At 51.9% G+C, this 15,643-nt stretch overlaps 1 protein-coding gene across 3 annotated transcripts in view; it reads left to right on the forward strand.

Moving 5' to 3' along the window:
* The window catches only part of MYO7A (myosin VIIA), a 78,861-nt gene that overhangs the window by 23,648 nt on the left and 39,570 nt on the right, over positions 1–15,643 (forward strand). For all 3 annotated transcript variants that reach the window (XM_055283025.2, XM_055283026.2, XM_063641402.1), the window contains exons 13-16: positions 5,576–5,682; positions 12,574–12,711; positions 14,580–14,738; positions 15,196–15,288. In XM_055283025.2, coding sequence (XP_055139000.1) covers positions 5,576–5,682; positions 12,574–12,711; positions 14,580–14,738; positions 15,196–15,288 — 497 coding nt within the window. The remainder of the gene's footprint in view (positions 1–5,575; positions 5,683–12,573; positions 12,712–14,579; positions 14,739–15,195; positions 15,289–15,643) is intronic.

A 15,643-nucleotide genomic window follows, 5' to 3' on the forward strand; every position in this document is an offset into this window, starting at 1 on the left:
CTTGCTAGCGGTCTATCAATTTTGTTGATCTTTTCAAAAAACCAGCTCCTGGATTAATTTTTTGAAGGGTTTTTTATGTATTTCCTTCAGCTCTGCTCTGATCTTAGTTATTTCTTGCCTTCTGCTAGCTTTTGAATGTGTTTGCTCTTGCTTTTCTAGCTCTTTTAGTTGTGATGTTAGGGTGTCAATTTTAGATCTTTCCTGCTTTCTCTTGTGGGCATTTCGTGCTATAAATTTCCCTCTATACATTGCTTTGAATCTGTCCCAGAGACTCTGGTATATTGTGTCTTTGTTCTTGTTGGTTTCAAAGAATATCTTTATTTCTGCCTTCATTTCATTATTTACCCAGTAGTCATTTGGGAGCAGGTTGTTCAGTTTCCATGTAGTTGAGCGGTTTTGACTTAGTTTCTTAATCCTGAGATCTACTTTGATTGCACTGTGGTCTGAGAGACAGTTTTTTATCATTTCTGTTCTTTTACATTTCCTGAGGAGTGCTTTACTTCCAACTATGTGGTCAATTTTGGAATGAGTGCAATGTGGTGCTGAAAAGAATGTATATTCTGTTGATTTGGGGTGGAGAGTTCTGTAGATGTCTATTAGGTCTGCTTGGTGCAGAGCTGAGTTCAATTCCTCGGTATCCTTGTTAACTTTCTGTCTCGTTGATCTGTCTAATGTTGACAGTGGGGTGTTAAAGTCTCCCATTATTATTGTGTGGGAGTCTAAGCCTCTTTGTAGGTCACTGAGGACTTGCTTTATGAATCTGTGTGCTCCTGTATTGGGTGCATATATATTTAGGATAGTTAGTTCTTCTTGTTGACTTGATCCCTTTACCATTATGTAATGGCCTTCTTTGTCTCTTTTGATCTTTGTTGGTTGAAAGTCTGTTTTATCAGAGACTAGGATTGCAACCCCTGCCTTTTTTGTTTTCCATTTGCTTGGTAGATCTTCCTACATCCCTTTATTTTGAGCCTATGTGTGTCTTTGCATGTGACATGGATCTCCTGAATACAGCACACTGATGGGTCTTGACTCTTTATCCAATTTGCCAGTCTGTGTCTTTTAATTGGAGCATTTAGCTCATTTACATTTAAGGTTAATATTGTTATGTGTGAATTTGATCCTGTCATTATGATGTTAGCTGGTTATTTTGCTCGACAGTTGATGCAGTTTCTTCCTAGCCTTTATGGTCTTTACAATTTGGCATTCTTTTGCAGTAGCTGGTACCAGTTTTTCCTTTCTATGTTTAGCGCTTCCTTCAGGAGCTCTTTTAGGGCAGGCCTGGTGGTGACAAACTCTCTCAGCCTTTGCTTGTCTGTAAAGGATTTTATTTCTCCTTCACTTATGAAGCTTAGTTTGGCTGGATATGAAATTCTGGGTTGAAAATTCTTTAAGAATGTTGAATATTGGTCCCCACTCTCTTCTGGCTTATAGAGTTTCTGCAGAGAGAGCTGCTGTTAGTCTGATGGGCTTCCCTTTGTGGGTAACCCATCCTTTCTCTCTGGCTGCCCTTAACATTTTTTCCTTCATTTCAACTTTGGTGAATCTGACAATTATGTGTCTTGGAGTTGCTCTTCTCGAGGAGTATCTTTGTGGCATTCTCTGTATTTCCTGAATTTGAATGTTGGCCTGCCTTGCTAGATTGGGGAAGTTCTCCTGGATAATATCCTGCAGAGTGTTTTCCAACTTGGTTCCATTCTCCCCGTCAGTTTCAGATGCACCAATCAGACGTAGATTTGGTCTTTTCACATAGTCCCCTATTTCTTGGAGGCTTTGTTCATTTCTTTTTATTCTTTTTTCTCTAAACTTCTCTTCTCACTTCATTTCATTCATTTCGTCTTCCATCACTGATACCCTTTCTTCCAGTTGATCACATCAGCTACCGAGGGTTCTGCATTCGTCACGTAGCTCTCATGCCTTGGTGTTCAGCTCCATCAGGTCCTTTAAGGACTTCTCTGCATTGATTATTCTAGTTATCCATTCATCTAATTTTTTTTCAAAGCTTTTAACTTCTTTGTCATTGGTTCGAATTTCCTCCTGTAGCTCGGAGTAGTTTGATCGTCTGAAGCCTTCTTCTCTCAACTCATCAAAGTCATTCTCCGTCCAGCTTTGTTCCATTGCTGGTGAGGAGCTGCGTTCCTTTAGAGGAGGAGAGATGCTCTGATTTTTAGAGTTTCCAGTTTTTCTGCCCTGTTTTTTTCCCATCTTTGTGATTTTATCTACCTTTGGTCTTTGATGGTCGTGACGTACAGGTGGGTTTTTGGTGTAGATGTCCTTTCTGTTTGTCAGTTTTCCTTCTAACAGACAGGACCCTTAGCTGCAGGTCTGTTGGAGTTTGCTAGAGGTCCACTCCAGACCCTGTTTGCCTGGGTATCAGCAGTGGAGGCTGCAGAACAGCGGATATTGGTGAACTGCAGATGCTGCTGCCTGATCGTTCCTGTGGAAGTTTTGTCTTAGAGGAGTACCTGGCTGTGTGAGGTGTCAGTCCGCCCCTACTGGGGGGTGCCTCCCAGTTAGGCTACTCAGGGGTCAGGGACCCACTTGAGGATGCAGTCTGCTCGTTCTCAGATCTCCAGCTGCGTGCTGGGAGAACCACTACTCTCTTCAAAGCTGTCAGAGAGGGACATTTAAGTCTGCAGAGGTTACTGCTGTCTTTTTGTTTGTCTGTGCTCTGCCCCCAGAGGTGGAGCCTACAGAGGCAGGCAAGCCTCCTTGAGCTGTGGTGGGCTCCACCCAGTTCGAGCTTCCCGGCCGCTTTGTTTACCTAAGCAAGCAACTAACTAGGCAATGGCGGGCTCCCCTCCCCCAGCCTCGCTGCCGCCTTGCAGTTTGATCTCGGACTGCTGTGCTAGCAATGAGCGAGACTCCGTGGGTGTAGGACCCTCTGAGCCAGGTGCAGGATATAATCTCCTGGTGTGCCATTTTTTAAGCCCATTGGAAAAGCACTGTATTAGGGTGGGAGTGACCCAATTTTCCAGGTGCCATCTGTCACCACTTTCTTTGACTAGGAAAGGGAATTCCCTGACCCCTTGTGCTTCCCAGGTGAGGCGATGCCTCGCCCTGCTTCGGCTCACACGTGGTGCGCTGCACCTGCTGTCCTGCACCTACTGTCTGGCACTCACCAGTGAGATGAACCCAGTGCCTCAGTTGGAAATGCAGAAATCACCCGTCTTCTGCGCCGCTCACGCTGGGAGCTGTAGACTGGAGCTGTTCCTGTTCAGCCATCTTGGCTCCTCCTTGTCTTTAGTTTTCATCCACGTTGTAGCATATATCAATTGCCCTCATTTTTATGGCTGAATAGTATTTCATTGTGTGGATAAACATTTTGTTTATCCATTTATCTGCTAATGGACATTTGGGGTTGGTTCTACCTTTTGACTTTTGTGAATAGTGCTGCTCTGAACACTAGTGTACAAATATCTGTTCGAGTCCCTGCTTTCAGTTCTTTTGGATGGGCTCAATGCTTGTTTGTACATTTACAGAAACTGAGGCTCAGAACAAGGTGGGGGGCTTGACTGTCCTTACCTGATACAACATAGCCCATTAGGCTCAAAGTCAGGCCTCAAACCAGCCCAGTTACCCCCTAATACTCAGCATCAAGACCAAGCATGAGCTTTGAAGACCATGCATCTTCTTTTCCCCTGGAGACATGCAGTTGGGTTCATGTTAAAGCTGGAAGCTAAGAAAAGTGGTCAGAACACAGGCTTATCTCACTTGGAATTCTTACAGGGTTTGTCAAAAGACTGCAGACTGCCCTTGCCAATCCCTCCCCACCCACCCTGGTATAAAGGGCCAACCTCAAATTGGCATTAGTTATGGGCTGTGTCTACCCTGAGCCCTGCCATACAGCCTCAAGGGGTCCCACCCATAGTCAAAGGCCAATTAACCCGTAAATATCTATACCTACTATGTACCACAAAAAATTAAAAATTAATTTTTTTAAAAAAAAAAGACCAAAGATATTCAAACATGCTATAACCCATCCGTTTCTTACTCCCTTGCTGAACTGGTCCAGAAGTCAGCAGTGTATCAGTGAGCCAGGCTGCAGTGGTAGAATCTCATGGCAGCTCAGACTCCCTTACAATATTGGACTGTGAGATCCAACCTTATTGTTGGAAGAAGGAAGCAGACATTCAGTTTGAAGGACTGTCGCGCAAACAAATTGGTCTTTCATTTGGAGTAATAGAGGATTGTATTTCTCAGTTCAGTTCAACCAATATGCTCTTAGCACCTATTATGTGCCAGGCTTCATGATGTTGCTGAGGATATGGAAGTGAAAATTGAATAATCTCTATGCTGAGTTATAAAACTATAGAACGCCAGGTCTGGAGGGAACGTAAGGGTAATCTACCTTAATAGAATTGGAAACTGATGGCCAGAAAGGGAAATGGCTTGCCTAAGGTTGTTAAACAAGACTAAATGACCGGAAAGAATTCTACCAGCATTTTCTAGTTCACAAAGAACCTTTTCAATACAGCATCTTATTTATGATGTGGATTTATGAAGTGGGTGGTGTTAGGTGTTCTGAAGAGAAGCAAGCTTGTGGGCACTATCCTTCCCATCCAACAGTTAAGGAAACTGGAGTCCCAGAATGGGGGTCTTTCTAGGATCACATAGTGAGTCTGTCAGAGCTTTAATGAGAACCCAATTACATCCCAACTGCAAAGCCCACCCTCCATTCCTGTGTGCCCCCTGCAACTCGCCCCTCCCCAGGTGCCAGGCGGGCAGCCTAGCACTGGGTCTCTGTGCTGTCTGCCATTCATGGGTAGCCTATGTCCTGCTCTGTACAGTGGCACTCCCCCTCGGGCATCTGCAGTCCCTGGACACCCTGTCTCTTGCCCCACTCTAGCAACCCCCTCCCCATTAACCAGTTTCCAACTCCTCGGTCCCTGCGAGTGGCAGCCTCCTCTGGGGTCTGTGTGGTGCAGGGGAATCCCCCTAGGCTCCTGGGGATCCTGGGTCCTGGGTGCAGAGAATCTCCTTTGCACCAGTGTCCTGGGTTCAAGTCTTAACTCTGTTCATGGCTTACTGTGTGACGTTAGACAACTCACTTAGCTTCTCTGAACATCGATTTTCTCCCTTTGGGGGCGGAGGAGGTAATCCCTACCTGTCCCACATAGAAGGAGCTGTGAGGGGCTTCATAAAACATAACACACTGTCCAACCACAAGGTGGTTTTAATGAGTTCCTTTAATATTAGCTTGTACCAGATCAACATGCATTCTCTCCCAGGCAACACACTTACTTAACAAGTCCTTTTGATATCTTAGTTCAAAAGACTCATGGTAGCTTTGGGGTGGTTGGTCGGGAAGGAGGCCTGCTTTCTCCTGGAGACTGAGACCCCCCTGCCCTTCTTGAACAGGCCTGGAAGACGGGAGCTGTGTCATTGGGGAGATGGCCCCTCACTTTCTCTATGATCTTGGGCAAGTCTCTGTCCCCTCCAGGCCTCAGGGTCCCCCACGATGAAATGGATGTAGTGGAACTAGGTGGATTTTGAGGGTCCTCCTGGCTCAGATGTTGTGGGTTTGGGGAGGGCCTGCCAGAGCTGGTGAGAGGTGACTGCTGTTTGCTGCTCGCAGGCTTCCTGGAGAAGAACCGAGATACTCTGCATGGGGACATTATCCAGCTGGTCCACTCATCCAGGAACAAGTTCATCAAGCAGATCTTCCAGGCCGACGTCGCCATGGTAAGCCGGGCGCGGTTTCCATTGTTCGGGAAGGGCCCCCACAGGCCAGTCCTGGGTCTAAGCCCTGCCCTTGTCCAACAGCTTCAGCTGAGCCCCCTGGCCACATAATGGGTATGGAGCTTTGCTATGGCTCCAGGTGGGGCCTGGAGGGGCCTCAAAGTTGTTCCCATCTGGTCCTCTTATTGTACTAACTGGGGATGTGGCTGGGGTGCAAGGCCCAGAGAACGGTCACCTGAGAGGTCACGGAGCAGAACCGGTCAGGGATCTGTTTACTGTGGGGGCCCACCCCCTGGAATCCAGCTGCTAAAGAGAGCATGGGCAGAAAGAGCACGTCCAGCCTGAAGGATGTGGGGTGGGTGTGGATACTCAGAGAAGCTGGCACAGACGGCATGTCTGCGCCACCCCCAGACCCCATCAGACAGTGGGAGAACAGCTCCCTCTGCCTTTCCTTAGGCCCTAGGGTGAGGGTCTAGTGGATTTTCTCCTGCAGGGTTGCATGCCTTTTTATTTCGTATTTTCCTCCTGTCCCATGGCTTCCTGGAGGGTGCATGAAGGCCTCACGCGGAAGACAGCCCCTGCCCCCCTCCATGCCTGTCCAGGTGCCTGGCTGTCCCCTGCCCTCAGGACCACCAAGGCATCACAGAGCTTCCAGTACCCCAGACCTCTCCCTGGGGGTCCCCCTCTCTCCATGGTGGATTTTGAGTGGTTTTGTGACCCACCACATTCTCCCTGCCCCTCCTCTCCCCATCTCACCCTGCACCGTGGTTCCTGCTGTAGTTTCTCTGTGGTTATTCATCGGGCACTCTGCGCCACTCAGCAGCTGCTGCGAAGGTAAAAGACCCCAGCCCGGGGCTGAGGATGGCGGGAGAGGCCTCAGCGGCCTGGGTGGGGCTTGGTCCCGACCTCCCGCAGTGCTGAGGCTCGGGAAAAAGGCTGGGCTTTTTCTCCTTTTTTTTGGAGTGTGCTTTTGTGTGGAGTGGTTTGTGGAGTGATTTTTGTGTTTGGTTTTTGAGTTGTGTGTGCTGCAGACATTTCTTTCTTCAAGGAGGAAATTGACTCCTAGGAGAGGGGCAAGGCTTGCCCAGAGGCCTCTGGGAACCAGGGACAGAGCGGGGACTCGAACGCAGGTCTCCTAAGGCCCCTTGGAGGCATCAATCCCCTGTCCTTCCACCAGGCCCTGGTGGGCCCCTATGGCCATGCCTTGACCAGATCCTCAGATAACCTTGCAAGGCGGGAGGGACAGGTGGCATTTTCTGCATTTTGCAGATGAGAGACTGAGGCTGAGAGGGGGGATATGACTCATTCCAGATAACAGCATTCTGACGGGGAGCTGGGACTAGGAGACACGGTTCCCTGGAGCTCCTTAGGTCTGAAACAGCAGCCCTGTTGCGTCCTGAACTCTGGTTCAGGCCGTGGCTCCCACGGTGCTCTAGACCCCAAAGGTGCTGGTACCCCTTAGCAACAGCATAGTGCTGCCAACCCCTTTACCTCCTTTTCTCTCCTCAGCCCTCCATCTCCTCTCTGCCAAATACTGACATCCTTCCACTTTGGCCTGGTGCTGAGTCCCTCTTCCTTCCTGCCTGCCTGGCAGAGTTCTGAAACAATCCACACACCCCCGGCAGTAGACAGGGCATGTCAGGAGCAAGGAGCTTGTCTGGATGGTGGCCTCTCCCCTCTGCCCACGGATCAGCCCTGGAACAACCTGCCATCCCCACTCACCATGACAGACCAACACTGTAGGCTGGCCGACTGTTGGGGTGCACGCAGGGCCAACCTGAGAGAGGGGAGTCCCAGGCACTCGAAGCGCTGGCACCCAGGAGAGTCCCCACCCGAAAGCCCTGTGCTGTAAGGTGGCCGAAATGCTGAGACAGGCGTCGCTCTGGCCTCTCCCACTCTTTCCTCTTCTCCTATAGCCCCGCCGGCCACACTCGGTGGGCCCATCCATTCCTCCTGGTCTTGGGCATACTCTGGTTAAACCCCATCTTCCCCTCCTACCCATTCTTCTCTCTCCTCTTTCTTTTCAAAGCTTCTTGAGGCATCTGGGAATGCTCCATGATATTTCCTGCTCGAGTTTCCTACTCCTGGGATTAGAACCCACTTACTGAGAAATCATGGAGAGGTCAAAGTGCAGGAACCCAGAGTCTCCAGAAATGGCCCACTCCAGGGGAAGTTTTAGGAGCAGAGAATTAGGATACACCAGTGACCAATCTGATACCAGTTACATCTACTGGGCACCTCTTCTGAGCCAGGCTATGAGCTAAGCACTTATATTTATCACCTCATTCACTCCCCACTGCCACCTGGCAAGCAATTACTATTACTCCCACTTTACAGGTGAAGAACCGGGGCCCAGGCTGGGTGTGGTGGCTCGCACCTATGATCCCAGCACTTTGGGAGGCCAAGTCAGGAGGATTGCTTAAGGCCAGGAGTTCAAGACCAGCCTGGGCAACATAGTGAGACCCTGTGTCTACAAAACAATTTAAAATTAGCTGAACATGGTGGTGAGCACTTGTAGTCGCAGCTACTTGGAGGGGGCTGAGAAAAGACGATTCCTTGAGCCCAGGAGTTGGAGGCCGCAGTGAGTTGTGATTGTGCCACTGCACTCCAGTGTAGGTGACAGAGTGAGACCCTGTCTCTAAAATTTAAAAAAAGAAAGAAACTGGGGCCCAGAGAGGCCAGGGTGCTCGCTGAGGTCACACACCTTGCGACACAACAGGGATTCGAGCGCAGGCCGGCCTCAGGGACTTGTCTAAGGCCATATACAAGCGAGGACTAAAGTGAAGTTTTCTAAGTCCCTACTTTTTAAAAAATAATTTTAATTTTTAAAAATTTACTGTGCTGGCTCCATAAACGTCACATCTTAGGAAAGAAAACATACTTCGTAACTGCTAGAAACACAATGGCTTTTTAAAAGGAAGATGAAAATCACCTTGGTTAATTGTGAGACATTAAGTCACAGTTTATTCAATGACAGTGTACTAGTGGCAATGCTCGCGTCAGGATGGAAGCCCACGCCACCTCTTGCAGTGATCTGAACTCTCGTCATGGGCAGGTCCCCGAGCCCTGAGTTTTCAGCCTTTGACTCCTACATCTCCCTCCCTGGGGAAGCCCTGGGCAGCCCCACCGCAGCCCTTGCTGGTGAAGGGCCCAGCCCAGCTGTGATAAAGGCAGCTCTTCTAGGATATTGAGCACCCCCTGATTAATGCCTAAGCCCAGTCATATGTCCTGGGGCCCTGAGCCCAAGAGATACCTATTCACTCTGTGCAGGTGGCCTCCTGCCTGAGACTTCCCGGCCCCTTTCATGTCACACTCTGGGGTCTTCCTCTCAGATCCTTTCTGGGGAGCATTTGACATTGGCCTTTGAACTTTTCACTTCCACCTTTACCCCATCCCCATCTGCAGATTATCCCAGAAAACAGCAAATACCAGGAAGGACAGCCTTTTCCTCCAGTGAAATAAAACCAAATCAGAAACCCAGATGGCTACCTACAAACCTTTATTGAGTACCTACTATATGCCAGGCATTGTCATGGGTCTTGGGGACATAGCAGTGAACAAAACAGAAAAAGTCTCTGTCCTTTTGGAACTTAAGTTCCAGCAGAAGAGGGGATAGTTAGAAAGCCAACACCAGGTGCAGTGGCTCACACCTGTAATTCCAAAACTTTGGGAGGCTGAGGTGGGCAGATTGCTTGAGCTCAGGAGTTCGAGACCAGCCTAGGCAAAATGGCAAAATCCCATCTGTACAAAAAATATAAAAATTAGCTAGGCATAGTGGCACACACTTGTAGTCCCAGCTACTCAGGAGGCTGAGGCAGGAGGCTGAGCCTGGGAGGTTGAGGCTGCAATGAGCCAAGATCGTGCCACTGTGCTCCAGCCTGGGCGACAGAGTGAGACCTTGCCTCAAAAATAATAGTAAAGGCTGGGCGCAGTGGCTCAAGCCTGTAATCCTAGCACTTTGGGAGGCCGAGGCAGGCTGATCACAAGGTCAGGAGATCGAGACCATCCTGGCTAACACGGTGAAACCCCGTCTCTACTAAAAATACAAAAAATTAGCCGGACGTGGTGGCGGGTGCCTGTAGTCCCAGCTACTCGGGAGGCTGAGGCAGGAGAATGACATGAACCTGGGAGGCAGAGCTTGCAGTGAGCCGAGATCGCGCCACTGCACTCCAGCCTGGGCGACAGAGCGAGACTCTATCTCAAAAAAAATAAAAATAATAGTAAATAGATAGAAATCCAATAAATAAGTAAAAGCTACAGTGTATCAGATGGTGAGTTGCAGTATAAGGAAAGATTAAGGAGGGAGGAATGTGGCGGTGAGGCTCTGTGATTTTCAGTGGGGGGTTCCGGGGGGGCGGTCAGGAAAGGCCTGCCTGAGAAGCTGAGCAGGAGGTGAGGAAGAATGTGCCCAGCCACATTCCGGAGGAAGGGCTTTGCAGGGAGAGGGGACAGCAAGCACAGATGCCCCGAGGTGCTTTGCAAGCCTATGCCTGCATCCCAGGTGCACCCCAGGCAGGGCGAGGAGGCTGGAGGGGCTGGAGGTGCTGGAGGGGAGGGAACAGGTGTTATAAAGACCAGAGGCCCCTGGGACTAGCTCCTTTGGGGCACTGTGGGTCCCTACAAGGACCTGGGCCTTCATGCGAGTGAATCAAGGAGTCAGTGGAGGGTTCTGGGTGGGGAAAGGATGTGATTTTGTTTTAGCAGCCTCACTTGGGCTGCTGTGTTGAGAGTGGAAGGGTCCCAGGCACTCGAAGCTCCAGCACCCAGAAGAGTCCCTGTCTGAAGGCCCTGTGCTATAGGGTGGCTGCGCTGGTGAGTCAGGTGTGGCTCTCGGCTGTCCCACTCTTTTCTCTAGCTCCCCAGTCCCAGGGGAGGGTGGCCTGGAATGTGGGGGATGGAAGCAAAGAGACTAGTTGGGGGGTTGCTGCAGGAATTTGAGAGCAATGCTGGTGGCTGGGACCAGGCTGACGGTGGAGGAAGTGGTGAGGGGCCAGGTTCTGGAGATATTTTGAAAGTAGAGCCTGTAGGATTTGCGGATATATTAGATGTGACAGAAGAGGCACTGAGGACATTTGCTAGATGTTTGGCTAGAGCAACGGGAAGGTGGGCAGTTTCTGTGAACCCATGGATGTCACTAGGAACCAGTTCAATAGCACTTCAGTAGATCAAAGTGTTGACTGGTACTTGTGTGTCAGGTAGGCCCTGGCCACGCAACAATAAAGAGGCAGACCTATCCTGTCCTCATGGGGCTCCCAGCCCAGCAGGGAGGACGGGGAGAAAGCAGTCGTTTTATTGTGAGGACCAAGACCAAAGAAGGGTGTGAATGTGTGTGCACATGGTGGTATGCGTGTGCTCCTAGTGGTGTGTGTATGTGCATGCTGAGGTGTGTGTGTGTATTGTGTGTGTGCACGTGTATGCGGGTACTCATGTCAGGGGCCCTAATGCAGGCTAGGTACAGCCCAATTTGGACAGCTCCCCTCCAGTGACTGGGGTCACCCAGTGCTGCTGCTGGATCAAGTTGAGGACGACCGGGGGGCCACAGATCTGACCACCACCCTACTGCATTGCAAATACTCCCCAGCTTCTCTGGGCAAAGTCCTAGAATATATTCCAAATACAACGCAATTGGAAAGCATTGCAGATTTCAGAATCGCAGGCACTGGCTCTTTCTCGGAAGGCCTCATCACAGTCTGGTGGCACAGTACCTAAATTGAGTATGAGCATAACACCTTTGTCCCCCCAAATACCTCACATATCTACATCTGCACCCCTGGTTTTTGATGCTACAGGATACCAGATGAAATGGTGACTCTAAAAATATAAAGTCTTGCAATATTAATCAAATGAAGTCAAGTAAAATAAAATAAGAAACTCTCAACCAAATGAAAACTGCCAGGAAAACACTAATCAAGATTCTTTGGAACAAAACCTAAGCTCTGTGTCCAGTTCCCATCAGTCCTGCCATTTGGTTTCCTGTTTGTTTGCGGCTCAGGGCTTCCCCCACCTCATTTCACAGTATTCTCAGAGGGGACCCCAGCAGGGCAGGGAGGTGCAGGGGGCTCACTGGCTGCCAGGATCGCCCAGGTGTGGCTGATGGAGCACAGAACCCCTGGCTGCGTCGGTGCCACAGTGCGGGGGTGAGGAGGAGGCTGCCTGTGTGCCTTCTTAGGAGGATTAGCCAGGCCTGCCCCGCCCCCAGCCTGCTGCTGCCGGCTAAGCCTGGGAGGGGAGAGGTCACCGGCAGCTCCCACCCCTCCTCCTCGTGCTTGCCCACAGGTTCCCAGAAGGCGGCACCACCTTTCCAGGTTGCTGTTTACTGAAATATGCCCTGACCTCTGACCCTTGTCACAGCCTGGTCAGATGGATAGATAGCATCACCTCCACTTAGGAAACTGAGGCTCTGCAACATTTAGTGACCTGCCCAAGGGCACACAGCTAGGAAGCGGTGGGCCAGGGCTTGAATCTAGGTTTGTCTAACCCCTGTCTCTAGAGATGACCTCAGTGTCCTGAGGTGACCAAGTCCGATTATTCCTTTATACATGGAAGCGGGGATGAGACTCAGGGGCTGCCCCTTGCTCAGAGTCATCCAGCGCACCAGGGGCAGGGGCAGGCTTGAGACTCCCAGTGCGGAGATCTTCCTGTAGGGTTCACTTCTCCCTGGCCCAGAGGTGGTACCTTTGGAAGTCCTGGGAGGCTTCCTGGAGGAGGTATCTGGGGTCCAGGCTCCAGCTCAGAAGGTGGGGAGACGCAGTTTGCAGGAAAACTTCGAATACCGCCCTGTCCCTCAAACCCTGACCCCGCTGACCTCCCCTCCCGCTTCCTACTGGGCGGCTCCTGGGACACTGGATAGGGACAGGCACAGCCCCTCCCATCTCTGTCGTCCATCCCCCCCAGGGCGCCGAGACCAGGAAGCGCTCGCCCACACTCAGCAGCCAGTTCAAGCGGTCACTGGAGCTGCTGATGCGCACGCTGGGTGCCTGCCAGCCCTTCTTCGTGCGATGCATCAAGCCCAATGAGTTCAAGAAGCCCATGGTGAGTGGCCCCGGCCTGGGGTTGGCGGGTGGCAGCTAGGGTGACGTGGAGGAGCTAGGTCAAGAATCGGGTAGGGTGGGAGTGCAGGATGTGAGACTTTGTCCCTTTGGGGAATGAGGGGCACCCAGGGAGCTTACAAAACAAGGCCCCCTATTTACTGGAGGCAGCAGGTGCCTTGGAAAGAGCCTAGACTCTGCGGGGGGCTTGCAGCAGGTTCAGATCCTGGCTCTACCACGTACAAGTGGGCGACTGCAGACAAGGCAGTTTCTTCTCTTATGCCTCAGTTTCTTCATAGATGGAAATGGGACTGACTGTACCTACCTCCTGAGGCTATTCCGTGCAGTAATGCTTGCAGATGCCCGCACCCAGCAAGTGCCCAGTGATTGGCAGCTGTGGTTCTTGCTGGGGCTGCTTCTTTGAAAGTCCCCTTCTCCTTTGGCCCAGCTCAACCACCACCTCTTCCTGGAAGCCTCCCCCATCTCTTCAGCTGGTTGGGATATCCTCATTCTTGACTTTTCTGAATAACATTTGTTGGGCCCTTTCTGTGTGCCCAGCATAGGCTGGATGGTCGGTCCACAGCCTCCTTCAACCTTAAACAACCCGTGAGAAAGGGACTGTGCTGGTCCCAGGTTAGAGATGCAGGACTGGGGGCTCAGGGAGATTAAGCGGCTCAGGCTGGGGCCACCTCACAGCGAGCCCTCTTCTTTCCCAGCACAGGCTCTGGGAGGGTTGTTTACCCAGAGGCCTGCAGGGAGGCACAGGGGGAAGCTGGGGCCTGGGGATCTGGGGAGGGAAGGAAGGCCAGGGAAAGTGGCCCGGAGAGAGAGGAAACAGTCTCCGGAAGCTGACAGGCTGCAAGACCGTCCCCTCCCGCTGCCTCCTGCCTGGAAAACATTCCCCAGAGTGGATGAGGCCTGTCCCCTTTAGCACTCAGGTCTGCAGGGGCCTGAGGGTCGCACAGGGCTCCAGTGAGCTCTCCCTCTAATGCAGGGGGTGCAGGGGACTGAGACCAGGGCAGTCGGGCACAGTCTCCCCTGGCTCTGAAGTGGGACCGTTCCCTCAGCCCAGTCCTCAGCATCTGTGGACTGGGCCTTGGCAACAGCCTCCTCAAGGGTCTCCTGCCTCCCTCACCTCCTGTCCTGCCTGCCCTGGCCCCCAGTGACATTGTTATCAAATGCAGACCTGGCCCAGTCTCTCCCTGCTCTAAACTTTCCCTGGCTTCCAGCATCCATGGATGAGGCCCTCACAGAGCCCCACAGCCTCACAGCCCAGCACCTGCCTTCTACTCTTTCTCCCCAGCCCCTCCACCAACCGAACCCCAGGGCCCTTTGAAAAATGTGCCTCTTCCTTAAGGCAGCTGGAAAGTTGTCTGAATAATCACAGATCTACAATAGCTGCAATGTGAAAGGTCCTCCCTGGAGCTGTACAGAGCACCCCTCACCTGCACAGCCATAACTTGGCCTGGACCAGCCTCTCTAGCTCCCTCAAGGTTCCCAGCAAAGTCCTGTGCTTTCAGGCTTCCACACCTTTGCAGAGGCTCACCGCCTCCAGCCTTGGAATACTCCCCCTCTTGTCAGGGTTAGGGGGATAAAGACGCCTCCTCCATGAAGCTCCCCACTTGGATGTCCCAAGGAGAATTAATCTGTCTTCTCTGTGCTCCCAAAGCACACAGCTCCACCACGACAGGCCTCACTTTATGCTCTTTTGTGGATTTGAGATGCAGATCCAGGTGCCTGTCCCAGCTTTGCTCCTCCCATGCCGTGTGGACTTGGCTTTTCTGAGCCTTTGTCTGGGTTGGTCAAGTGCACAGCAGGGCTGCCTCCCAGCAGGAGCCTTGGCCCTGATGCCCTTGGCTGTGTGCCCGGCAGCTGTTCGACCGGCACCTGTGCGTGCGCCAGCTGCGGTACTCAGGGATGATGGAGACCATCCGAATCCGCCGAGCTGGCTACCCCATCCGCTACAGCTTCGTGGAGTTCGTGGAGCGGTACCGTGTGCTGCTGCCAGGTGTGAAGCCGGCCTACAAGCAGGTACAGGGCTGAGTGCACAGAGGGCAGGAGGGGAGGGTCCCAGCTTTGGCTGGGCAAGGGTCCCAATTTTCTTATCAGGACCATGGGCGGGGCTTGACATCTGCTCGACCTCTCAGATGCAGCATGGAAAATTGGGGTTCAGGTATTGGAATGCATCAGTGGGCTTTAGTTGCCATGTTCAGCTGGTGAGGACTTCACACATGGTGGTGTAAGGAACAAGACCAGGGCTGCCACGCGGGCCTTGGATGTCAGTTGTGAGAAAGCGTTTTGCAATCATACCATCCAGCTGAGCTAAGGAGAAAACTGGGGCTCAGAGAAGGCAGGACCCAGCTGAGGTCACACCTCAAGTCAGGGGCAGAGCTCGGGAAGAGCCCTGCCTCCCAGCCTCGGGGACACTCCGGAGGCCTTCCCACTGGACAGGCTGCCCATTCCCTTGTGTCCCCCATCCTCACTCCAGGGCGACCTCCGTGGAACGTGCCAGCGCATGGCTGAGGCTGTGCTGGGCACCCATGATGACTGGCAGATAGGCAAAACCAAGATCTTTCTGAAGGTGAGCACAGACGCTTTCCCTGGGCTGCCCTGGGGGGCTGTAAATTCCCATGATGTGGGCTGGGGTGCTCGGGAGAGGGAGGCAGTGCTGGGGTTTTGAGATCCTTTTTGCCAGGCTGTGGTGTGGCTGGAGGAGCAGGTGGGATCTGCCCTCTCTGGTGGGGAAGGGTAATTTGGTGTTTGAGATCATCTACCACCTGGGAGCGGGGTCAGAGCACTGACCACAGGTTACAAAGCACATGCCAGGGGCAGGCTGTCAGGCCCACAGCAGGAAGGCAGGGGTGCTGCTTGCCTTGGGGCCCTTTCTGAGCCCCATTTTCCAATCTGTAAATTGGAGTGTGCCTATGTGGGGTCTC

This window comes from Symphalangus syndactylus, chromosome 6 (assembly GCF_028878055.3).
Source record: "Symphalangus syndactylus isolate Jambi chromosome 6, NHGRI_mSymSyn1-v2.1_pri, whole genome shotgun sequence".
NCBI lineage: Eukaryota > Metazoa > Chordata > Mammalia > Primates > Hylobatidae > Symphalangus > Symphalangus syndactylus.